Below are 27,678 nucleotides of genomic sequence, written 5' to 3' on the forward strand. Positions count from 1 at the left end.
TGCAGTCAATATTAATTCTGATAGAAAATCAGAAAATTCTTTGATAAAGTCTGTATGGTGCCCTGGTGGCCCGTATACAGTAGCCAGCACAAATCTCAAACGTGATTTATCGTTTACACTATATATTTTTACATTAAGTACTAACACTTCAAAAGAATTATATTTAAAACTTGATTTCTTAGTGGTTTTGAAAATATTACTATACATTACAGCAACTCCTCCCCCTTTGCGTTTCAGACGAGGTTCATGTTTATAACAGTAATCTTGCGGGGTGGACTCATTTAAAGTAATGTAATCGTTTGGTTTTAGCCAGGTTTCTGTCAAACACAGCACATCTAGGTTATTATCTGAAATCATATCATTAACAATGAGTGCAGGATTGCTCCTGTCTGCCTCGCTGCCTGCTGTGAGTGTGTTTGTTTGCTTCGGTGCTGTAAGCTCTGTCTTAGTGTCACGAACTGCTCCGAGACAAGAAGGTTTAGATCCAAATGCAGCTTTTATTTGACGCGCAATCCAGAGGCGTAATCCAATGTACAGGCAAAAGGTCAAAACACAGGTAGGCAGTCCAAACAAACAAAACAAACAAACAATCAAAACAGGCAGGGACCAGAGGCAAAAGAGTAATCCAGGGAACGGGGCAAGAAATCCAAATAAACCTAAAGACAAGAAACCAGGGAAAACGCTCGGAAATGCAGACTAACAGTACAACAAGACTTCGCAGTGAGTGAATGAATGAACATGGTATAAATAGACAGACTAACAGGATGAGACAGGTGAATGCAATCAGTGAATGAGGTACAGGTGAATGTGATCAGTGATAAGTGATGATGAATCCAGGCAGTGAGTTATGGGAACTGTAGTTTGTGAGTGAATAGGAGAGTCTTATGTGGAGTGCCCTCTGGTGGCTCTCAAGGGCAATCCAGCTGGTGATCGTTACATAGCCCCCCCTTTAAGGAGCGGATTCCAGACGCTCCTAAACTGTCCAGGAGGGAGGTGGAGCGGAGGCGGACCCGGGGGCGGGATGGAGGGCCAGGCCCGTGGAGCGACAGAGGACCTGGATACTGCAGCAGGATGGGAGGCCAGGGCGGATCAGGCTGTGCAGGTGACCAGGGTGGAGCAAGCTGTGCAGGCGACCAGGGCGGAGCAGGTTGTGCAGGCGACCAGGGCGGAGCAGGCTGTGCAGGCGACCAGGGCGGAGACAACCCTTCAGGCGGCCAGGGCGGAGACGACCATTCAGGCGGCCAAGGAGGAGACGAACCTTCAGGCGGCCAAGGAGGAGACGACCATTCAGGCGGCCTGGGCGGAGACTTTCCCTCGGGCGGCCAGGGCGGAGTCAACAGTCCATCGGACGACCAAGGCAGAGACAACAGTCCATCGGGTGACCAGAGCGGAGACTTTCCCTCGGGCGGCCACGGCGGTGAAGACCCCTCGGGCGGCCACGGCGGTAAAGACCCCTCGGGCGGCCACGGCGGTGAAGACCCCTCGGGCGGCCACGGCGGAGGAACTGGAACAGACACCAACGGCTCAGGAACTGGAACCACCGGAACTGGCACTGGAACTGGTACCACCGGAACTGGCACTGGAACTGGCACCACCGACTCAGGCTCAGGAACAGACACAGACACAGACACAGGCTCCAGCTCAGGAACTGGAACAGACACCGGCTCAGGGAAAGGCATGTCGGCAGCCATCTCTGCTGAGGGTAACTCTGCTGAGGACACTGGCTCGGCGGAGACCATCTTGTCCCGAGACACTTGCTCGGCGGCGGCGACCATCTTGTCCGGAGACACTGGTTCGGCGGAGACCATCTTGTCCGGAGACACTGGTTCGGCGGAGACCATTTTGTCCTGAGACACTAGTTCAGTGGCGGAAGACACAGGCGTGTAGTCGGCCATCTTGTCCGAAGACACAGGCGTGGAGTCGGCCATCTTGTCCGAAGACACAGGCGTGGAGTCGGCCATCTTGTCCGAAGACACAGGCGTGGAGTCGGCCATCTTGTCCGAAGACACAGGCGTGGAGTCGGCCATCTTGTCCGAAGACACAGGCGTGGAGTCGGCCATCTTGTCCGAAGACACAGGCGTGGAGTCGGCCATCTTGTCCGAAGACACAGGCGTGGGAAGAAGAAGAGGAACAGATTCAGGCTCAGTATCAGGATCAGATTCAGGCTCGGCGGGACGAGACTCCTGACGGGCAGACGTGACGTGAACAGTCTCTGGAGTCAAGTCAAGTCATCTTCATTTATATAGCGCTTTTAACAATGTAGATTGTCTCAAAGCAGCTTTACAGAGATAAGCGTATAATTTAAGGCAACAGAGATTGTTTCGGCTTTACAGCAGAGTTAAGTTATTTCCATCTAAAGTTAGTTTTAATTGATTTGCTTCCGTCGCAATGATCATTTGTTATTAAATTAGGGGCCGCTAAGACGACACCATTCTCTCTACACAGACTTTAAACGCGAACCTGTGAGAAACACTGATGGCGTTCACATGCGCATTAAGAATGGGTTCTGTTATGTGCGTTTGAATATACGCAGGTTTGGAATTCCCTACAAGCCAAGCCTAAACAAAATACTTGTCTTTCCTTATAAATTTTGATAAGGAATTTTATTTTATTTGTTGCTTTGGGGTAGGACCGCGAGACGAATTTTCCCGACAACGCCTTATCTGTAGAGTGGTAGTGGGATCCTCCATAGGGAGAGACTAGTTGGCACTTCAGCACTGCGTTGACATCGGGTCCAGGCGAAGGTCCTTCGTCAGATCTGGATACGGCCTGGATCCGGCAGGCTGCAGGAAAACCTCGGGATAAACACAGACACTAAAATTAGCGTAGATGCCATTCTTCTCATGATGTAACGAGTACATCAGGATTTTTGGGAAGTGTTCCCGGTTCCGGCTGACCTAATCTATGCAGCCTAACATTGAATTATAGAAGTCTATAATGTATTATGTGAATGCTAGGTCAAAGAGATGTGTTTTTAGTCTAGCTTTGAACTGACAGAGTGTGTCTGCTTCCCGGACAATGTTAGGAAGACTGTTCCAGAGTTTTGGTGCTAAATAGGAGAAGGATCTTCCGCCAGCAGTCGAATTTGATATTCTAGGTATTATCAACTGGCCGGAATTTTGAGATCGCAATAGACGTGACGGACTATAATGCGTTAAGAGCTCGCTCAAGTACTGCGGAGCTAAACCATTCAGTGCTTTGTAAGTAATCAGCAATATTTTAAAATTGATGCGATGTTTAATAGGGAGCCAATGCAGTTTTGACAGAACCGGGCTAATATGGTCACACTTCCTGGTTCTAGTAAGAACTCGAGCTGCTGCGTTTTGAACTAGCTGTAGTTTGTTTATTAAGCGTGCAGGGCAACCACCCAGTAGAGCATTACAATAATCTAGCCTTGAGGTCATGAACGCATGAACCAATTGTTCCGCATTTGTCAATGAGAGCATATGGCGTAATTTAGATATATTTTTAAGATGGAAAAATGCAGTTTTACAGATACTAGACACGTGACTTTCAAATGAAAGATTGGTATCAAAGAGCAAACCCATGGTTCCTAACCGACGACGAAGACTTAACAGAGCAGCCATCAAGTGTTAGACAGTATTCTAGATTATTACGTGAGGAAGTTTTTTGTCCAATAATTAGAAACTCTGTTTTTTCAGAATTCAGAAGTAGGAAATTGCAAGTCATCCAATTTTTTATATCCGCTATGCATTCCGTTAATTTTGTGAATTGGTAAGTTTTGTTAGGTTTTGAAGAAATATAGAGCTGAGTATCGTCGGCATAACAGTGGAAGCTAATGCCATGTTTCCTAATGATATCTCCTAATGGTAGCATGTACAGAGTGAACAGCAGCGGTCCTAGTACTGAGCCTTGTGGTACGCCATACTGAACTTGTGATCGATAAGACATCTCATTACTTTATTCCTTTATTACTACATCACTTTATGGCAGTTGAAGCATTAAAATCTTTCAACTCAGTTATGTATTGTTGTCTGTTCCTTTTCAATTGCAATTCCTGTTACTGTATTTGACACACACATGCAAAACTTTTGTTACGTCTAATAATATTTCTAGACAAATAACATCTAATTAACGAGGGACGTAACACCAACCAAGAGACATTTTGGGACATTTTTAAAAAGTGTTGAATCCGTTATTGACAGAACAGCAAGCGGGCACAAATCCAGCAATAGTCCACGTGAATAAACCGGATTGTTCACGGTTGATATACATGCTCCAGTCTGCGTTGTCGGCATTGTCCACAAGTCAATATTGGTTGAGAAATGAACACCAGAAGGCACAGAATTGCCCAGAAGTTAGTCATCTCGTATATTAATAATAAATAAACGAAAACTATAAACTATAAAAGATATAAAATAAACAAAACAAACATCAAACATGGAGCCTGTGTCATGAGTCGCACAAGCAGCGTTGTGCCCCAGATGTTTAAATTAACAAGAAATAAAGCTTCTACTTCTGGGGTGTATTCCAGAAAGCAGGTTATGTGACTTACCCGGGTAAGTTTAGGAGTAAGTAAGCGGATAACCTCTGCTTTCCGTTCCAAAAATGGAGGTAACTTTCGGGTTATGTAAGTAACCATAGCAACTGACTCTCTGAGGATAACCTGCTCCGGAGCAGGTTATGTTGCAGGGTTAGTTTGTTTCAGAGAGGTTTCCGAGCATGGCGTGCCCTTTTGATGAGGATCCTGTGGACGTAGAGGCACAGATTATACGGGGTTTTTTTCGCCGTGAGAGGGTAATAAGACCACGTATCGATGTCTTTTCTTATCCTAACGAATATTTGCAGGAGTGCTATCGTTTTTCTAGGGAGTCGTTAATTTATTTAACAAACCTACTAAAACCACACATCTCAAACGTGACAAACCGCGGGTCAGCGTTTAGCGCCGAACAAATTCTTTATATTGCTCTGCGCTTTTTTGCTACGGGGAGTTTTCTCTACAATGTGGGCGATGCAGCAGAGCATGTGGGAAAGGCAACCGTGTGTAGAGCCATTCGTACAGTATGCATGGCACTGAAACGGTTTCTACACACTTTTGTACAGTTCCCTGGCCATAAACCTGTGCGCTTTATTAAAGAAGAATTCCACAGGGTGGCAGGTTTGCTCTCAGAAATTCTGTCATCTACTTCAATTAAATGACATTTCTTAATAGGTTTATTTTGACAGCACACACACACACACACACACACACATAAAGGCTACACAGACTTCTTAAACTTGTAATTAATCTTAATTTCAGGGTTCCCAAATGTGATTGGATGCATTGATGGCACCCACATTCCTATTAAAGCTCAATCTATCAATGAGGGAGACTATGTTAATAGGAAGTCTGTGCATAGCATCAATGTGCAGGTAATAGCTATATTTTGGCTCCTTAATATTGGTGTTACAAATAATAAACTTATTGTTCTCCACAGGTAATATGTGATGCAACCCACCTCATCACTAATGTTGAGGCAAAATGGCCTGGGTCTGTACATGATGCCAGAATATTTAGAGAGTCATCTCTGTGCAACAAATTTCAACAAGGTACGTTTTGTTAGACAAATGCTTGTAGTCTTTATTACATTTACAAAACACCTCAAACATTACAGGACACTTCTATGGTTACTTGCTGGGGGACAGAGGATACCCTTGCCTCCCCTATATGATGACAGCCTACCCTGATCCTGAGCCCGGACCACAGACACGCTTCAACCGGTCTCACAGCAGAACACGGGCCAAGGTGGAGGTGACAATAGGCATTCTGAAGGCGAGGTTTAAGTGTCTGCGTGGACTCAGGGTCACTTCAAATAGGGCATGTGACATCACAGTTGCGTTTGTGGTGCTTCACAACACTGCCACAATAAGAGGAGAGAGGCATCCCCCCTGTCCTGATGAAGATGACCTAGAACAACACCCATTGAATCTAGCAGACCACAGAGATGGCAGAATGCTTAGAGACATGATTTGTCAAAATAACTTTATTTAATGTGTTCTATTTCTTCATATCCTGAAATAAAAGAGACATGACAGATTTGTATTTATTGCTTTATACACACACACAAAAAAATAACAGATTCATGTTCACATATGATTCTCACCTTAAGGCAATGCTCCAGTAGTTCTATTTCAAGTTTGGCCTTTTTAATGGCCAGCCTTTTCTCCTCTAGCTGAAGCTGTATAAGGTCCACGTCCATGTCAGTTTTTTTTTTATTTGCCTTAATAGATGGACCTTATACAGCTCCTTTGCAGACAACTAGGAAGGCAAAGTAAATAAGGACAACCAGGGACAAGTTCTTACACTGCTAAGATTATGTGTAGAGGTAGATGGACCCTCATCTGCATGTACATCCCCAGCTAGATTCTGTCACAGGACAAATGACACATTTTTCACTCCATCTAAAAAGCTATGCATTGTCCAGTATATGCATCATACCTCTGTGGGTCTCCCAGCACTTTCTAATTCAGTCACAGCAGATGTGGTCTCTTCATCATCATCCTAGAGTGGAAATATCCAAGGTTACTTTGTCTGGCAGACAAAGTGAAAGATCTAAAAGCAACTGGTTCTTAAAATGCATCACTAACAATTGTGACAGACTGTGTGGTTTCAGGAGGATCCAATAATACAATGCGTCCATCAGCAACTGCAAGAAAAAAAGATACTCAATGTGTAAATTACTAAAGTATGACAGACACTGAATAAAGGCATTAGGAACATGCAAGAATAAAAAAAACAGATTACTGTATACAGCATATGCTGTAAAATAGAATATGTATGCATAATGCACAAGTGAAACAATGACTGCATTTGGGAAGCATTTAGCCTTCTTCCTAATGACAAGAGTTAATGATCGTTTTGTCCAAACGTATGACTAAATAATCATAAGTACTAATATGGTATACCTACATTGTACCAAGTCACTTGAGTTGTTGTGGGAGGTAGCAAAGTCTGATGAAGTTCCCTCTGGAATACCATCGACCACAGGGCGACCTTTATAAAGTGAAAGAGCCAACTCCTCAGATGGGGTGAGAGGAGGTGGACCCCCGCCAGTTAGACGGGCCTCAGCCTTCTTTCTATTAGCTATATAGGAAGAATACTGTAAAAGTAACTTAAGACATTGATCTTACAACAGTTAAAATAAAATATTACCTTTTTGGAGAATGTTTTTGTGATTCATTTTGACTTGGGAAAGAGTTCTTTTGGCTCCAGAAGGATTACACCTTACAAAGCAAGAGGCCTATATATTTCTTGTCAATATACATTGCACTGTATTCTTAAGAAACTGATGTAGAGAAAAGTAAATGCTTGTCAAGTCATGCCACATGCTTAAAAAGAAAATTGTTCAACTGTGCAAATTAACAAAAGAAAGGCAAGCATATTTAAAATGTAATAAAAAAAAAACGTACGCATTTACTCTGTCAGTTATTTTTTGCCAAGCCAATTGTCTTTCCCTCGCATATGCAGCTGTATTGCTTTTTTTCATTATAATGGGCTTGAACTCCTCATAAGCCAACGCAGAACGCAACTTTTCACCCTTAGTTTCCATGGTGACTCCTGAATTCGGCGTTCCATTGAAAATGCCTTTATATGTTCGCCGTGCACACGCATTAACTCAAGGTTATTAGCAGTAGGTTGATTAAACTAACTCGACACAGGTGTTTTGGAACCGACATGCCCCGAGTAAGCAGGTTTTGGGTTTTGGGAAGTTCATAAAAATTATAGCAGTAATGACTTTATGAACTTTTTACTTACAAGATTGATAATATTAGAGAGAGAATTATAACTATGCAACCGTCTACAACAGCATCACATCAAACAGTGCATTGTAGTCCTGAGAAAAAAAATCTATTTATTTATTGCAATAGGAGAGGAAGAATGGTCTAAACTCGTTAAATCATCTAAATCAACAACATGTATGTTAGACTCTATACCGACTAAGCTACTGAAAGAGACGCTTCCAGAGGTCATAGATCCTCTACTTAATATCATTAATTCATCTTTGTCACCAGGATATGTACTGAAAACTTTTAAGCTGGCTATTAAAGGTGGGATTAGTAGTTTTTGAAAATGCTGTTGGTCAATGTTGATGTTTGAAATCAACCCAAACAGACACACCCCTTCTTCATTGTTCCACCTCCAAAATTCACTCCTAATTATGTTGGCATATCTGACCGTTATCAGGTTGTAGCAGTAAATGAAGAGATGTCTTATTGATCACAAGTTCAGTATGGAGAACCACAAGGCTCAGTACTAGGACCGTTGCTGTTCCCTCTGTACATGCTACCCTCACACACACACACACACACACTCTGTGCATGCTACCCTTGGGAGATATTATTAGGAAGCATGGCATTAGTTTTCACTGTTATGCCGATGATACTCCTATACGATGATTATGCCTATATCTCTTTGCGCCCAGACAAAACTTAAATTCACAATTCACAAAATGAACAGTGTAGCGTGGCCACGTAAAGGGGATATTTATAAGACGGCTTATTAAACTAATTAAAGAGGTATATATGTCAAATGTTCTTATATTAAAGAATCCCTGGGTTTTTGTTGCCCCTGTCGAGTGTTGGTCTTACTGTTTTTTTCTGAGCCAGAGTCTTGATCGTTACACCTGGGAATCCCTGTGACGTCATACTTCAGCTGATCAACTTCACTTCCGTTAAAGGGAGCCGGCTTACCGGCATTCGGGAGCAACTTTACTATTGCTCTTGTGGATTAGCGATTGATCGCACTACACAGCTTGGCTGTCATTGACTATTTTCCGGAATCTCTGTGTGAAAGGGACTTTGGAATCTCAAAGTTCTGGCCAGTTGATTATCAAAACTGACTGCTGATGGTAGATCCTTTTTTTATTTAGCACCTAAACTCTGGAACAGTCTTCCTAATATTGTCCTGGAAGCTGAAACACTCTCTCAGTTTAAATCTAGACTAAAAACACATCTCTTTAACCTTGCATACACATAGAGCATTATACATAACTATTATTCAAATCAGTTAAATGATTATTAGGCTGCATATATAATGGCCGGAACTGGGAGCACTTCCTATAACACCCGATGTACTTGTTACATCATACGAAGAATGGCATCTGCGCTTATGTTAGTCTTTTTGTTTATTCCGAGGTTTACTGTAATCAGCTGGTTCCGGGCCTTATCCAGATCAGATGGAGGACCTGCGCATAGACACGACCACAACGCATGATGAAGTCAGCCGGATCTGGGCCATATCCAGATCAGATGGAGGACCTGCGCATAGACACGACCACAACACATCTCTGAAGTGTCAGCAGAGATTGTGTCAACCAGACTCTCCCCTGTGAAGGCCTCATTGACACGACAGCCATCGGCACTGATCATCAACAAACCCGTCTCCATACATGCGTGATGACTCCAGATGGAACTGGATAATATTCTGAATGTTCTGATCCAATCTGACTTCTGACCTGTAACGGTGCCTGGATCATAATCATACACTGTTTGCTCGTTGGCCAGAGGAGAACTGGCCCAGACTGAGCCTGGGTTCTCCCAATGTTTTTTCTCCATTCTGTCACTGATGGAGTTTTGGTTCTTTGCCACTGTTGCCTTTGTCGTCATTGGCTTTTGGCTTGCTTAGTTGGCAACATTTTATTTAATATTCAACAATATAATTGATCTGCCTGCATTGACACTATTTTATGAGAACCTAACTGAGCTGGATGATGACATCACTGTTTTCTCCAGAGCGGCTATATATACAAATTAACTAAATAACTTTTTTACAACAAAAATAAAACTGAATCACTGAACTTACTGTGACACTATTTTCTTCAGGAAACAAACTTTGTTGCATTATTTTAAAGCTGCTTTAAAACTGTTGTCAGGGTTTGGGTAGGTGGAAGTAGCGAGGACTCAAGTGCAAGACAATGGGTTTTTATTAAGTAAAACATTTAAACAAAACCAAACCAAAACTAACCCTGTAGGGGAAAACAAGGCAGGTAGCAAAACTTTACAGACTGGACTTGGCAGGAAACAAGAAACATGAGGGTACCTTAGACAACGAACCAGCACAAGAGTGCTAACACAAGGAGAATAAATAGGGAAGCAAACAAAAGAGGGTAACGAGGGAGGACAGGTGGGGCAAATTAATCAATAATCAGGTAACTAGATCTACCATGGACAATCGAAAGGAGAGCACATGGCACAAAGAAACAAACATGACAAGCCATGTGCTCACACCAAACATGACAAAAACTCAAGCACATGGCAAATAAAACGACCACATCTTCGGTCTAAGAGTGTAAAGACCAACGACTCTACTTGTGCGACTCCACCGAGCAAGGACACCGACAAAGCACTTGAGTATTAATTTTCTTGTTTTTTCCTTTCCTTTCTCTTCTACACAACTTTTCATCTCATCTGTCTGTTTGTGACCCCTCTTACACTATGTGTTTTCAAATCCCTACTATTACTAACGCGCGTAAATCAAATGTCACACGTCAGAGGCAGTCCAATCCTAACAACCTGCGTACTTTTCCGGTGTCTTCTAGTACTATATTCTCTTTTCCTATTGGTCTCTGGAATTGCCAGTCCGCTGTAAACAAAGCTGATTTCATTACATCTATTTCTAGTCATTTGTGTCTCAGCCTACTGGCCCTGACTGAGACCTGGATCAGACCAGAGGACACTGCCACACCGGCTGCAGGTTGCACTAACAGTGCAACTGAGTTAGTTGCACTAACAGTGCAACTGATAATCTTTTCTCCACTTTAACATCATGCTTGGACAACTTCTGCCCACTTTCCTCCAGGCCAGCCCGCGCCACACCCTCTGCCCCCTGGTTATCTGATGTTCTCCGTGAACATCATTCTAAACTCAGTGTTGCAGAGAGGAAGTGGCGCAAATCGAAAGATCCTACTAACCTTGGTCTTTATCAGTCCCTCCTCTCTTCCTTCTCTGATAATATCTCTACTGCTAAAATTACTTACTATCACAACAAAATTAACAATTCTTCAGACTTTCGCATGCTTTTCAAAACCTTCTCCTCTCTTCTCAGCCCTCCTCCTCCTCCTCCTTCATCAACACTAAAAGCTGACGATTTTGCTACATTCTTTATAAATAAAACAACCTCCAACCACGGCCAATTTACCAATCCACAAACTGACACACACACTTTTCCAGCTAACACACACTCTCTACCCTCCTTCTCTCTACTCTCAGAGGCAGAAGTCTCCAATCTCCTCCTTTCCAGTCGCCCTACCACCTGTCCTCTTGATCCTATTCCCACTAACCTACTTCAAGCCATTTCATCCTCGGTTGTACCCACACTCGCACACATCATAAACACCTCTCTTCACACTGGTACCTTTCCCACAGCATTTAAGCAGGCTCGTGTAACCCCACTGTTTAAGAAACCCACTCTAAATCCAGCACATCTGGAGAATTACAGACCGGTATCTCTCCTTCCATTCGTCGCTAAAACACTTGAACGAGTTGTTTTCAACCAGATCTCTTCCTTCCTTACACAGAACAACCTCTTGGACAACAATCAATCTGGTTTCAAAAGCGGACACTCAACTGAGACTGCCCTGCTCTCAGTAATTGAAGCTCTGAGACTGGCAAGAGCAGCCTCCAAATCCTCAGTTCTCATCCTGCTGGATCTGTCTGCTGCCTTTGACACAGTTAATCACCAGATCCTCCTGTCAATCCTAAAGATGAAGGGCATCTCGGGAACCGCACTCCAATGGTTCAAGTCTTACCTCTCAGGTAGGTACTTTAGGGTATCGTGGAGGGGTGAGATGTCTAAGACACAACATCTAGCTACTGGAGTGCCTCAGGGCTCAGTGCTGGGACCGCTTCTCTTTTCCATCTACATGACATCACTAGGATCTGTGATTCAGAAACATGGCTTTTCCTATCACTGCTACGCTGATGACACACAACTCTACCTCTCATTCCAGCCTGACGATCCGACGGTAGCTGATCGTATCTCAGCCTGCCTGACAGACATTTCTGGCTGGATGAAGGACCATCACCTTCAACTAAACCTTGCGAAGACAGAGCTACTTGTGGTCCCGGCCGACCCAACACTTCACCACAACTTCACCATTCATCTATACTCGTCATCCATAACTCCATCTAGGTCAGCCAGGAACCTTGGTGTGGTAATTGATGATCAATTGAACTTCACAGACCACATTGCTAGAACTGCCCGGTCCTGCAGATTTGCCTTGTACAACATTAGGAGGATCAGGCTCTTCCTATCAGAACATGCTACTCAACTCCTTGTCCAAGCGCTTGTTTTATCCAGACTGGACTATTGTAATGCTCTTCTGGCCGGTCTTCCAGCTTGCACAGTCAAACCTCTGCAACTGATCCAGAACGCCGCAGCTAGAGTTGTCTTTAACGAGCCGAAAAGGGCACACGTCACTCCTCTCCTCACAAAATTGCACTGGTTGCCAGTTGCCGCTCGCATCAAATTCAAGTCACTGACGTTTGCCTACAGAACATCCACTGGTTCTGCTCCCTTTTACTTTAACTCTTTACTTCAGACTTACGTGCCATCCAGGAACTTGCGCTCTGCAAGTGAACGGCGTCTTGTGGTGCCATCTCAAAGAGGCACAAAATCTCTTTCTCGGACCTTTACCATGACTGTTCCCTGCTGGAGGAATGATCTGCCTAACTCAACCAGAGCTGCTGAGTCCATAGCCACTTTCAAGAAACGGCTGAAGATGCTTCTTTTTCGACAGCACTTGATCCAGTAATACTACACTTTCTCTACTACTCTATTCTATTCTGTTCTATAAATGTAAAAAAAAAAAAAAAAAAAAAAGTTCTGCGTTAGATTAAACTGAGAAGGGTCATAGCACTTGTAAATGCATTTTGTCATAGCACTTGGAAGGGTCATAGCACTTGTAAATGCATTTTGTTGTCCTACTGTTAGTTTAACTGCTTCTATTGTTCTCATTTGTAAGTTGCTTTGGATAAAAGCGTCTGCTAAATGAATAAATGTAAATGTAAATGTAAAACAAATCACAAGCCATGTGCTAACACAAAACGAGACATGACCATGCAGCCAATGATAAACACAAGCAGCATGAAACAAGGCCCACAGTCAAGACAAAACAGGAGTGTCAGGGCTCTATCACAAAACCAAGAAATAGACTAGACAGAAGTGACAGAACCCTGACATCTGTATTGTAAAAGTCCTCGCACTCATGTCTTACCAAACCGGTAAGAGATATTTTGTAGAATGTGGGTAACCAGACAGTTTCGCTTCCCACTGACTTTTATTGTATTTTTTTGTCCATATAATGGATGTCATTGGGAACTGAAACCTTTTTATTACACATATGTTCAATTCAATAGCTTTTTCACTCTACAGTATAAAGATTATTTCACCATTTTTGATAATGTTCTGTATAGGGGACAGTTATTGCCCACCTATTACATTGCAATAGTTATTTCACAGGGTAAACTGGGAGGGTTATGGACAGCTCAAGCATTCTTGAGTTCCAATGGGTGACATAACCCCTTTATTTCTGGACCCCATTCCTAATTCACAGAAATCATCTTAACCTCACCAAGGGACCCCTCAGATGAGTTCCAGGAGCCGCTCAAAGGAAGGGTGATCTACAGTGGCTGATTACTGATTAACCCTCTGAGGTCGACAAACGCGTGGGCGCGTTTTGCTGGATTTTCTCCACATTGTAGCACTATAAACTTAAATTACTCAGTCATTTATAGTCATACAGAAAAAAGAAATATAAAAAAAGAATCTGTGATATTTCTCCTTTTGTATGTGTCCACTTACAATCAAACCAAAACATTGTGCTTTTGTAAAATAAAGAAAATAAACAGGGTGTGCGTTCTGCCTCTCCGTCGCGGTGAACTTTTTTTTCTTGAGCACGTCTATAAACTGAAACAAAACTCAGCGAATACTTGTCACACATTTATGAGCCATATACCTTTATAAACATTTAAGTGTGTACTTTTAAATGATCGGATTCAAAACGAAAACAAATATTCTCTGTTTAAGTAATTTGTATAAAACCAACAAGATGTCCAGCTTCTCAAACGCTTCCTCATTACAGTTAATTTGGCCACGCCCACTCGCGCAAAAGATATTCACATGCAAATCTCCACATGGACCGCGTCTCGCTCATTACCTCAACAACAAAACACTTCACTTCACTTTTCGTCGAGTTTGAAAGACGTGCCTGAGCTTACATTGGATTTAGGCTACCTCAGAAGAAAAAGAACGCGATTTGAAGACAAGAAAGGTGTAAGGTAAGAAATTCTTACATATTAGTTTGTTATTGTTGCATAAATGTCACGTTGCAGTTGAACTGTTGCTAGATATATGGGGAATATTATAATATTTAGACCCGTGTTTACTGTTACTGTGTTTGTGGATATCTGCTCAAACGTAGATATGTATATGGTAACCATAATGTTTTATATTTGAGCGCGATCGCGTTTGAATGTATCATATTTTTGATAGCGATCGCGTTTGAATGTATCATATTTTCCTGCGCGATCGCGTTTGAATGTACACATCATATTTTGGATGAAAGCAAAACGCACCAAACGGCTTCATGTTTTTATTATCATCTCATTTCATATCATCATAACGGATGGAAACATTTGAAGTAACATGATAATCAATATATTTTTCTCTAGCTTAGTTGTTACTGAAATCTTTTTGAAAATATATATAGGCTGCTATATTGTTATTATTTTATGCAGCACTGCGCATAGCCTATACCTACAAGGCACAACAAACCTGGTGTTCATTATATAATATATTGTTGGAAACATTTGTGTGAGTGTGTGTGTGTGTATTCTGTGAATTTTAAAAAGCAATTTTAACAAGAAAAATCTAAAATGTATTCCCAAAATCGTGCAGGCCTTTCTCTTGATATCAGTGTGTTCACTTTTTTTTTTTTTTTTTTTTTCAGGGCCCAGATGCCACTGAGTCCTGCTGACTTCAACGTTCACAGTACATGTCTCTGTACATGAACATGGTACTTTTTTGTTGTGTATCTTTGGATTATGTTGTGTTGTAAATAAATCCAAACAATTTTAAAAGCCATTCTTTTTTAAATCTCCTCATTCTTTATGCAAGGGTGGTCAGAATGATGGGCCCTGATAAGCTCCTAATAGGGCCGTTAGGGAGGTTCTTTGTCTTTCTCAGGTGTGGAAAGCTTTCATATTAATGAGATGATCCGCCCCTTCGCATATTGCTTTATCACTCAAAACACGTCGTAAAATTTTTAAATCAATATATTGTCTTCTCTGAATGAGCAGTCAGGGTGATTCTCACATAGTTTTAGAGCAAATATTCTAGGCTACGTCATACAATTTTCAAAAGTCTTGTGAAGAAATAATCAGTATGGGTTTCATGACCTTATTTCAGTGAGAATTTATTTTTGTATTTTCACAAACCACGCATAAATGTCATTATCTCAAAACTACAAACTTTTACATACATGCTGCTGATATATTATTGTAGCAGAGTTTGTGCTGAATACAGTGTAATTAAACTTTAGCCATGAAAATGTCACAAGTAACAGAAATAACCACAAATGTCAGAGCATGTCAGAACACCTCCAGGGCCCAGAAAACAGCTCAGACCTCAGAGGGTTAAAGCAAAAACCACCACACCTGTGTTCAGTTCAGTTCCACCTGTGCTTTGCTTTCATGTGGAAATCCTAAACTATACCAAGACAGCGAAGAAATGATGCAAAAAACAAAAAATGACCACTGTAAGAGAATTCTAATCTGGACTGAAGAAATTAATTGCATTTCAAAGCTAATGTTAAAAAAAAAAATTATAATAAAAAAAAACATTTGAATGTTACATCATCAGTGGGCAGTAGATGGGTGGGCCGTCTGATCCAGACACTGTATAAATTATAGGACAAGAAAGAGAGCAGAACAAACTCCTAACATGAGGAGACTTACTCATGGCCTATGAGACAGAGGATCATGAGACTCTTTACTGCTTTCCTGACATCAACTCATCATGTATCAAGGGAAAACGCTCTAAATATGAATACAATATCATGTATGTGTTTGTATCATTGCTGTCAGCATGGACTGTGTTTCTGAACCTGCTGGTGATCATCTCCATCTCTCACTTCAAGAAGCTTCACACTCCGACAAACCTGATTATTCTCTCTCTGGCTGTGGCTGACATGCTTATGGGAGTTCTTTTACCTGTAGAGGGCACAAGGCAGATTGAGACGTGTTGGTACTTTGGAGACACTTTCTGTAGACTGTTTATGATAATCCTTGGATTGGTTTTCTCAGGATCTCTCAGTAATTTAGTTTTAATTGCTGTTGATCGTTATGTGGCTGTGTGTCACCCTTTACAGTACCCACAGAAAATAACCACAACTAAAACTTTAGTGAGCATCTGTCTGAGCTGGGTTTGTTTTTCAACTTATACCACTACCCTTGTAATTAATAATGGATATTTTGACACTTCACTCAGAACAGACATGTGTTATGGAAAGTGTTCTCTTACGATAGGATTTGCCTGGTTTGTCACTGATCTGTTCGTGTCTTTTAGTTTTCCATGTACCCTTATCATATCTTTATATTTGAGGATTTTCTATGTAGTACATCAGCAAGTGAAAGTTATAAACTCTCTGATGAAGGGTGGTAAATGTGTAACGGAAGGTACATTGAGGAGGAAATCTGAGAATAAAGCTGCTCTGACATTAGGAATCATTGTGATAGTTTATATGCTTTGCTTTATACCATACTATATCTGTTCTATATCAGTAATCTCTTCCACAACCATAAATGTATTGACATGGGTCTTGTACACAAATTCAGGACTGAATCCACTGATCTATGCTTTATTTTATCCCTGGTTTAAAAAGACAGTTAAACACATCTTAACTCTGAAAATATTTCAGCCAGCATCCTCTCTGGTCGATATTTTTACAGAGCATCAATTGTAATAAAACTGGTAAAGCTGTCAGTCATACAGGATATGATTATCTTTGTAGGATTTATATTTGTAATTTACACTACATGTATCTTAGTATGTAGCTTATTTCAGAGAGTATGTTTTCTGCATTTGATGTGCAATTTAACTTCTTTCCACACACATTGAAATAAATCGACACAATGTTCATAAATTGTATTAAATTAGCTCATTTAATAAACTGAGCACGCAGCATAAATCCTAAATGTACTGTAATAAATGGTAAATGTAGATATTATGTGCTTTATGCTTAATCACTTTCATCAGTCATGTTGCATCTTGTGTTATCAAAAACATTATGACAAAAAAAGGGACAGTCATACAGAACTAAACTCGGTCAAACTTTCAGCTGCTTTTATTTCCAGAAAATGTCTTTATGTATAAATATTGGTATGAACATAAAAAAGATTCAACAACATAAACATAAACTAAACAAGTTCTGCAGACATTTGATGAAAAGAAATGGAACAATGAGTCCCTGAACAATATGAAAATAAGCAGTCATATCTGGTGTAGCCAGGAGCTGCTGTAAGTCCCACAGATCATCCTCATGGACTGTAGCAGACTGGCCTTTTCTTACTGTGAGATGTTACCCCACTCTTCCACCAAGGCTCCCAAAGTTCTCAAACATGGTTCCTGGATTAGAAATCACAATGTGTGTGTGTGTGTGTCCTGATAAACCTAAATGTCCCCACAAAGATAGTAATATCAGAAATGTCTGTCCTTGTGGAAAAAAATGTTATGGTCCCCATGAAGAAAACATGTTATAAATCAGAGGTCTTCAATCCTGCTCCTGGAGGGCCACTGTCCTGCAGAGTTTAGTTCCAACCTGCTTCAGCACACCTGCCTTTGAATACTTGAAAATGTAAGTTTTCTGTGAGGGTTGTGTTTAGAGGTAGGGTTAGGTTCAGGAGATATACACTCACCTAAAGGATTATTAGGAACACCATACTAATACTGTGTTTGACAGGAATAAATGAGAAACTTGCCATTGCATGTTTGACAAATCAACAGCTTCAAAGAAACTGGTAGCCAGGCAACCGACAAGTGAACAGTCCTGAGTGGCAACTTCACTTCATGCATTCTACCAGCACTGCTCCCTACTGTTTCCTTCCTTTCCTGCTGTGTAACAACAAAAGGGATATGCGCCACCCAATGGTCAAAGTTGACACGATGAAACTTAGAGGGCACGAGCAGAAAAAAAAAAATATTGTTACAACCCTGCAACAAAAAAAGAGACTACATGTAACAATTCTAAATGAAACATTTATTTTAATGGCGTATGCGCATCAGCTCAAACATTGGGAATATGGTGAAAAGTCAATCTTCCCGATTGAGATTGTGCAAGTGAACGAAATCATATTTTTTATATAGGTTACGACATCCAGGATAAGCACAAGTACAATTTTGATGAACAAAACAACACACGGGTCTTCCCTCTTTGTTGAAAACAAACACAGCGTCAGCTCATGTGTGAGTCCTGCTCCTCTGTTACCTTAAATCAGGGGTGCCCAACCCTGCTCCTGCCGATCGACTGTCCTGCACAGTTCATCTCCAACCCTCATCAAACACACCTGCCTTTCATTTTCAAGTGATCCTAAAGACCTTAATTGGTTGCTTTAGGTGTGTTTGATGAGGGTTGGAGATGAACTGTGCAGGACAGTCGATCGGCAGGAGCAGGATTGGGCACCCCTGCCTTAAATTTTACGTTTATCTCTGTAAAACTGCTTTGAAACAATCTACATTGTTAAAAGCGCTATATAAATGAAGATGACTTGACTTGACTTGACTGCGCATACGTCATTAAGCGACAGGAAGCTCGTGCTCCAGTCTGCTATGAATGCACTCAGAACTATATGCTGAGGCTGTGAATTACATGTAAAAATGTTGTAAATGATGTTCAGTTTCTTGCATAGGCCGATTGTTTCGCTTCTTAAGACCTCAATGTATCGTCAGGAGCCGTGGGTATTAATTGGCCCCTGCTCTGTGTGACCAAAAAAAAATTGGACTAAAACCCAAACACTCCTGTGTCACCTTCGGGCTACGAGCATCAACCAAGACAGACCCTCTTCCCAATCCTGATTCAATTAACCCAGTAAGTGCGTAACAATGACTTCAGAGACTGATAAAAACGCTCTAATGCACCGACTTATATGCGCAAGACTGGTTGTACATTCAAGATGTAAAACTGGTCCCTCAATCGCTCTGAATGATCTTGGGCATACCGAAAATAGAAATAAATTGTTTTAAAACTTTGACCACAGACATGTGTAACCAAATGAATGAGATTGACATTAGTGAGCACCTATCAGCTGGGAGTCCCTCCTATTTAAGAGCTGGTTGGCTGTAGCCTGGGATGCATCACGTCCGACTCCGCCTCCGTCCGTTGTTTGCAGTGACTGTAGGTATGTGCGTTAGCTATAGCAATGGTTGTTTTTATCTTTGTGTGTATGGCACTGACTATTCGTGTTATGTTTAGCCTGTCTCTGCTCTCCGCCTGGTCCTTGGCATTGTCTTGATCGGGACATTTGTGCGCTGCTTTACAATCAGGTATGTGCGAATGGGTTGTGTAGGGCGAACTATTTGTTTTGGTTTGGGATCGTCTGATGTTTGGAGCTGTGTGCAGTGTCCCTGTACTCCAGCTGAACAGCTGATCGCATGAAATCAGAGCGTCTGTGTGACGAAAGGGAAACGCACTGTGCGTTTGTATCATCCTCTTTCGGTAAGTTTAACATGCATGTAACTAAGTTACGAGTTTAACATTTAGCATTGAGGCATAACATTTTTAGTAGTGCTGTTCTTTGTATTTACTCAGATTCACTTCTCGTCTGTGGCGTCGCTTTCTATACTGTCGCTACAGTTAACATTACAGCCTGGTTGTTTCTCTGCTGCTGTACGGCGAAAACATCGTATCTTCCCAGTATACGGAGGGAATTGTTGCTGTCTGGTTTGCCTGTTCTTTTCTGATAGTTTAACAAATTGAGTTAAATTGTTTTCATTTATTTAAAGACCGTGTATTGCAACTTGCACCGGAGGCCATCAAACTGTGGCTGCTTGTATTTTTATGAGTATCTGTTTCATGATTACACCATGACAAAATGTGAGTTGAATGTACGTTTTTTAAAAGTCTGTTTATAAATTTTGATTTACTTTCAGGCGCTGGGGTCCCACGGTTGTAGGATCTTCTATGGTGGTGGTGCTCCTCTGAACCTTTGCCGTGTGACACTTTTGAAGTGTTGTGGTGTGATCTGAAGTGCACAGTGGTGTGTGTGTGAGTGTGCTTTTGGTTGCTCAGCTTAGTGATCTCTCCTATGGTGGACCTCAGCCCTGTAAGTTGTGTGTGTTTTGTGTCTTTGTAAATTGTGTATCAGCCAAGTAAATGTTTGAGTGTGGTTGTGATTTTGTTTATTTTTAAACTGTCGGCCTAATGGCTTTTTGAGTCTGTACAATCATTGCTCATTATTGTGATTTATCATCTTGCTTTAAATTTTGTATTAATAAATATTTTGTACGTTTTCATACCCACGTTTCTGCCTACTTCATTAAAGAGAGTCGAACCTGAGTGACCTAAGAATTATTTGAGTTTAATCTATATTTCCCGGGGCGAAATTCCCCGGGTGGCGTAGTCGCAAATTTTTCCTGTAATACCGCTCTTATGCCACAATCGGTAGTCATCTTACACAGGGGATAGGCCGCGGGATAACGCATTGCTTGGAAGAGCTTGTTAATGATCTCAAGGCAGTTGGGACCACAGTCACCAAGCAAACCATTGGTAAGGCAAGTTTATTTACATAGCACATTTCATACACAATGGTAATTAAATGTGCTTTACATAGAAGGAATTAAAATAATCAAAAGAAATAAGAATAATAAAAAAGGAAATAAAATACAGTGCAAACAGTCAGACGAACAGCGGCACAGTGCTCATTCAGTAAATGCACAGCTAAACAGAAGTGTTTTGAGTCTGGATTTGAAAGTGACTACAGTAGGAGCACATCTGATCTCTTCTGGAAGCTGGTTCCAGTATAATAACTAAATGCAAACTCTCATTGCTTAGAGTGAACCCTTGGTATTTCTAGCTGATATGATCCTAATGATCTGAGTGATCTGTTGTCTAGCTTTGAACTGACAGAGTGTGTCTGCTTCCCGGACAATGGTAGGAAGACTGTTCCAAAGTTTTGGTGCTAAATAGGAAAAGGATCTACCGCCAGCAGTCGATTTTGATATTCTAGGTATTATCAACTGGCCGGAAGTTTGAGATCGCAATAGACGTGACGGACTATAATGCGTTAAGAGCTCGCTCAAGCACTGCGGAGCTAAACCATTTAGTGCTTTGTAAGTGATCAGCAATATTTTAAAATTGATGCGATGTTTAATAGGGAGCCAATGCAGTTTTGACAGAACCGGGCTAATATGGTCACACTTCCTGGTTCTGGTAAGAACTCGAGCTGCTGCATTTGGACCAGCTGTAGTTTGTTAATTAAGCGTGCAGGGCAACCACCCAGTAGAGCATTACAATAATCTAGCCTTGAGGTCATGAACACATGAACTAATTGTTCCGCATTTGTCAATGAGAGCATATGGCGTAATTTAGATATATTTTTAAGATGGAAAAATGCGGTTTTACAGATACTAGACACGTGACTTTCAAATGAAAGATTGGTATCAAAGAGCACACCCAGGTTCCTAACCGACGACGAAGACTTAACAGAGCAGCCATCAAGTGTTAGACAGTATTCTAGGTTATTACGTGAGGAAGTTTTTTGTCCAATAATTAGAATCTCTGTTTTTTTCAGAATTTAGAAGTAGGAAATTACTAGTCATCCAATTTTTTATATCAGCTATGCATTCTGTTAATTTTGTGAATTGGTAAGTTTCGTTTAGAGCTGTCTCGGTACTATGGTATTAAATCCGGACTGGAAATCCTCGCAGATATCATTTCTTTCAAGAAAGGAACACAGTTGTGAAGACACTGCTTTTTCTAATATCTTTGACAGAAAAGGCAGATTCGAGATCGGCCTGTAATTGACTAATTCTGTAGGATCAAGTTGCGTCTTTTTAACAAGCGGTGTAATCATAGCCAGCTTAAAGGTTTTTGGTACGTATCCTAGAGACAAAGATGAATTAATGATATTAAGAAGAGGATCTATGACCTCTGGAAGCATCTCTTTCAGTAGCTTAGTCGGTATAGGGTCTAACATACATGTTGTCGATTTAGATGATTTAATGAGTTTAGTAAATTCTTCCTCTCCTATAGCAATGAATGAATCAAATTTTTCCTCAGGGAGACTACAATGCACTGCCTGATGCGATACTGTAGTAGACGGTTGCATAGTTACAGTATAATTTTGTCCCTGATATTATCAATCTTATAAGTGAAGAAGTTCATAAAGTCATTACTGCTGTGTTGCTTGGAAATTTCTGGGCTTGAAGCTTTATTTTTTGTTAGTTTAGCCCACTAGCGGCGCCAGGATTTTTATTGTAGGTGGGCCTCCAGAAAACTGGATGGGCCAGTTAAAAAAAAAGCCCCCCCCCCCCCCCCTAAAAAAAAAAAAAAAACAGGTTTCCCTTCATCTCCGTTCCAGCGCTTTTCTGCGGCACTGAGCACAGCAACTTGTATCGCTGTCCTCAGCTCAGTGCTGAAGCGGACAAAGACATACACCTTAATTGTTGGCAGTAAACCTAACGTCATTTATCTCTTTTGAACGTTCAATACACAAAACGACTGAAATGGAATTATATCTTTGGAGGTTCTGTTTCTCTCTCCATTTATTTACCCAACACGGCAGGCAGGGAACTGTCCAAAATTATTTAACTGTTTCTTATACATTCAGAATGACAAGAAGAACTGTATCGACATGAAATAACAGCAGCAATGAATCTGACACAGCTGCTAAACACAAACAGCAGGAAAACGATACAAAATTATTTCTCCTGTAGCTTATTTCTTCAGAATAATTAAATGAATAACATATCTAACCATATATAAACAACAGCATAACAATCCGAGATAGCTGATAAATAATCACACATGCACAATCACACAATTCATTTCAAACTTGCTTGTGGGACTTGGGGCTTGTTACAGCAGGAGACGGCGGGGTTTCGTGCTGAACACAGCAAGAATGTCTTGATATTTCAGTGAATCAGTCAATTCCCTTTCAAATGAAAGCAGGGACAAAGAGTTCAGTCTGTCTGTCAACATTGTTGCCCTGGTGCCTGTTTTTATCCGATTGACAGCTGAAAAGAGTCTCTCCACAGTACATGTCGTCATGGGCAATGTGAGGAGGGCGCGCAGGAGACTGTTCATGTTGGGGAAAATATCACGGGTGCATGCGTCGAGCACTTCTACGAGTGTTTCTTTTTTCTCGTTTGTGATCTTGTTGGCCTTTGCCTTTCTTTTAAGCTGCTGCACAAACACAGTGTGCTCCTCTTCTGTCACGGGAATGGAAAAGTGCGCGCAAGCGGGCCGGATGAGAGCCTTGTCACCAAAGGTGTCTGACTGTGGCAAGCAGGCAGCAGCGGCTCTCATAAAGCCGTATGTGTCGGGCTTGAAACGAGTGTTCAGCTCCATCATCTGCTTGTCCAGTATGTCATTCCATAATTTATGTAGGTCCGAGTTTTGCTGTACAGGTGATGATTTACCCAGAGTAGAATCAACGTGCATATTGGCTAACCTGGCCGGCAACTTCCTCTTGCGTGATCCAATGATATCCCAGCGCACAATCTCATGTTTATTCATCAGCTCATCTGTCAGTGCCATTACTTTATCAAATGCATCATTCTCATTCCTGAATTGTGTGTAGCTGTCCTTGAGTCCTTCAATCAGATCAATACAATCTGTAACTGATAGTGTGGAAGATTGCAAGCCCTTAGTGGCGTAGTCGCTGACTTCAAATAACTGGTTGAATGTGACAAGCAGAAACAAAAACTTTTTCGTTTGCATTTGGTGCAGTAGGGAGTCAGCTTCAATTTTTGTTTGGCCAGAACTTTCTGAGAATGTGGCGAGGGTCTCCAAAATAGGTCCCAGGAGCATCAACACTTTACTGACTGCATTTGACCATGAGCTCCACCTCACATCACAGGATCTCTCCAGCTCCAGTGTTTTTTGCCCTGGTCGCATCTGCTTTTGAATTTCCAGAAATTTGGCATGTCTGTGCGCCCCAGTCATAAAGTTATGCAAGTGGTTTATAATATCGAAAAACGTTGAAGTGCCAGGAGACACTTTAGTTGCTGTGCACAGGACAAGGTTAAGTCTATGTGAGTTACAATGCACATATAAAGCGTGGGGGAAACGTCTTCTTCAGTATCACATGTACCCCTCCTCTGTTCCCCGACATGACTGATGCGTCGTCAAACCCAAATCCGACGCACATCATGCAAATCTGCCTTTATTTTTTTGACAAGGAGTGATGCTGCAATTTCCAGTATCTCATTTTGTATAGCGTGGTGAAGTAGTTTTCCATTCTTGGGTAATTCATCCAGTCGCTTTTTTATTTCTGGGTCATATTTAGAAACCATGTCAAGTAGTTCCAAAAAGTTACCCTTGTTTAACGCATCTGGGTTTTCTCGATGCCCACGCAATGGGATTTCTTGTTTTGCACAGAACAGGATGAGATCTATAACCATCATGATGTGCTGTCTATGTCTATCAATTAAGGACTTGTCGCTGGCATCGTTGTTCAGCTGGTTAATAATATTTCCCCGTCCTGGCAGGTGACTTTGCTTGAAACCATCCATTTTCCCCAGCGCTGCAGCATGTGCCCTGCTGGCTTCATGTTTGCCACAACCCTCAGAAAAATGTTTCCAGTCTTTGAAGCCTGTATTAATGAATCTATCCTCATAAGCTGCTTCAGGGAAATGACGACAAGGCTTACAAAAAACAGCATCTCTTGAGATGCTGTATTCCAGCCACGGAAATTTTGAGTACCACCTGTCAGAAAAACTCCTATCTTTCCCCGATATGTGTGTGGCTGGGAATGTACGGAGTTTGGGCTGGCTTGCAGCCTCACCTATTGATGACAGGTCTAGCGGAGGTTGTGACAGGTCTTCTTGGGGAACGGCGTTTGTGCTAGGCTGCTGAACCCTGTCTCCTCCTATAACACATAAAACGCTATCATAAGTTACCTCTGCTCTGCCTACTGCCAATATTATTTTCCCTCCAGAAAATGTGCATATAGACAGCCAGACACTAAAGTTAACGTTAGCCTAACTTTTAGCAGCCTACTTGCCTTGCTGGTGTGAGGGTGTGGCTACTACGGGAGGACTTGATGGGGAGAGGGCGGCCGAGCAGGATGGCAAGTCGCAACTTAAAATTGCAGGAATTTCCTCCTGCTGTTCCTCTGAGCATTTCTTGCTGATTGTAAAATAAAATAAGCTGCTTTGTTTTGTTTTACGTTTCATATTAGCAAAACTGTCTGTGTCTGTCTTGAAAGAATGACGTCCACCAACGTCATTCATTTCATTGGATCACTTGCTGGTGACGATGCAGAGTCCACACGTGGGGTAGAAGCCGCTGATTGGCTGAGAAGCTTTCACTCAAAGCTTTCCTCGGGCTGCTTATTGGATGAACCGCTAGAATGAAAATCACTCACTACTCATAGGCCTGGGCCAAAATGGGTGTGCCGGACCTAAAATGGGTGGGCCCAGGCCCACTCGGGCCCAATGGTAGCGCCGTGGCTGGTTTAGCCACTGTTTCAAATAAATACCTAGGATTATGTTTATTTTCTTCTAATAGGGTTGAAAAATAAGCAGATCTAGCAGCTTTTAAAGCCTCTCTGTAAGCAATCGAGCTCTCTTTCCATGAAATGCGAAATACCTCTAGTTTTGTTTTCTTCCAGTTGGGCTCCATTTTTCTGGCTGCTCTCTTAAGGGCCCGAGTGTGCTCGTTGTACCACGGCGTTGGACTATTTTCTTTAATCTTCTTTAAGCGCAATGGAGCAACTGTGTCTAAAGTGCTGGAAACGAGAGAGTTAAAAGTTTCTGTCGTCGCTCTGCTGCAGAATTTCAACGGCATCAACATCTATTCCATGTGATAATATTAGATCTAGAGTATGATTACGACGATGAGTAGGTCCTGACACGTGTTGTCTAACTCCAATAGAGTTTACAATGTCTTTAAATGCCAAACCCAATGCATCTTTTTCATTATCTATGTGTATATTAAAATCACCAACAATTAGTACTTTATCTGGTGTCAATATTAATTCTGATAGAAAGTCCGCAAATTCTTTGATAAAGTCTGTATGGTGCCCTGGTGGCCTGTATACAGTAGCCAGCACAAATCTCAAACATGATTTATCGTTTACACTATATATTTTTACATTAAGCACCAACACCTCAAAAGAAGTATATCTAAAACTTGATTTCTTAGTGGTTTTGAAAATATTACTATAAATTACTAGCCTGGGTTTCCCCATGCTGCGCGATTTTATTCACGCTGCTAGGCAGCCTGGATACCATGGACAAGATTTTCCCCTCAAATAGGGAACCAATCACAGAACGGGGAGGGAGCAGCAAGACGATGACGACGTCTGCTGCGACACACCGAAGCAGTTTGTTTATCTATGGATCCAACATGACAGACGTAAAAATATATACATATTTTTAGGAACACATCTACAAAAATATGTCTGTATTTCAAGTTGATAAAATAATTTAAAATCCACATCAGTTTATTTGTGCCCACGCGCCACGCCCTCCCAGGATCTATAACGATACCTAGGCTACTTTCACTAAAAATTCCTCATAACCGCGCGCGCGATCTGCTTGCAGTTGTCGAGATGGATGCTGAGGAGTTGAAGAAAAGAATAGCTAGTGGAGATTGTAAAGTTGTCGACAATACGTCATCAAAAATCAAGTCCAGTGTGTGGGAGAAATTTGGAGTTATCTGAAGAAAATATTGCGAAAGGCTTTGCTGCAAACATGTTCGTGTTGGATAGCAGCAGATGTGGAGCTTCATCCCTGAGGAAGCACGCAGATAACTGTGGTAAGAAAGCAGTTCTATCGAACGGTATTTTTCATATTTAACACTAAGTATGCGTGGTGTTCAGGGCGTGTTTGAACATTTACAGTCTATGGTTTGAACCCAAAATGGTCAGATGTAGGCTAGACGAAATTGCGTGGCATAGTGTTGCAGCCGCGTCTGTTCGATTGGTAAAATGTTATAAGGCTACTCAGTTTTGTGGTAACGTTAGCCATGTTCTTCATGTACTGGTCTTTTGACAGCTTCGGCTGAAGTTGTCCTTGTGTTAATTGTCGTGTAATAACTTCTGTATGACCTGGCAATAAGCATTTTTGTAAGTGTGTCTATAATGTGATAGTCTAAACTGATTTTATTTCGGGTGCGGTTTTAAGCACTGTGGGTACGGGCGGGTGCGGATTTACAAAATCGGACCCGTGCAGGACTCTGGTGTACACATAAATCTCTGACCCGTCGTCTTCTTCGAATATCTGTCGCTCTACATACGTCATCTGGTATAATTGAAACGATTGGCTATGAGCTACGTACAGGCGCATTTGATAGACATTTGTAGCGCCCAATAAACGGCTCTGGGCATTCGTAAACCACGCCTCAAATATGAGAAAATGTACATGTGGTTCCCAGACCACGTCTCAAGAGAAAGTGGTCTGACGTTAGCCAGGCTAATAAATTACAGCAACACCTCCTCCTTTGCGTTTCAGACGAGGCT

The 27,678-nt window shown here is 41.7% G+C and overlaps 1 protein-coding gene and 1 long non-coding RNA gene across 2 annotated transcripts; one reads left to right on the forward strand and one right to left on the reverse strand.

The window, feature by feature from the left end:
• Positions 1-5,854: 5,854 nt before the first annotated feature.
• Positions 5,855-6,981, reverse strand: LOC307172153. The gene is made up of 3 exons (XR_013823665.1): positions 6,911-6,981; positions 6,440-6,647; positions 5,855-6,013 (listed from the first exon to the last, which is right to left on the reverse strand). It is a non-coding gene; the product is annotated as an uncharacterized lncRNA (long non-coding RNA).
• Positions 6,982-15,914: 8,933 nt separating this feature from the next.
• Positions 15,915-16,961, forward strand: LOC307172439 (trace amine-associated receptor 13c-like; the record flags this gene model as incomplete). Its single annotated transcript, XM_079894818.1, has 1 exon — positions 15,915-16,961. The coding sequence occupies exon 1, from the start codon at positions 15,957-15,959 to the stop codon at positions 16,959-16,961; it is 1,005 nt and encodes a 334-aa protein (XP_079750944.1). The 5' UTR covers positions 15,915-15,956.
• Between the last annotated feature and the right edge of the window lie 10,717 nt (positions 16,962-27,678).

The sequence above is a fragment of the Squalius cephalus genome (genome assembly GCF_949319135.1).
Source record: "Squalius cephalus genome assembly, chromosome: 1".
NCBI classification, from domain to species: Eukaryota; Metazoa; Chordata; class Actinopteri; order Cypriniformes; family Leuciscidae; genus Squalius; species Squalius cephalus.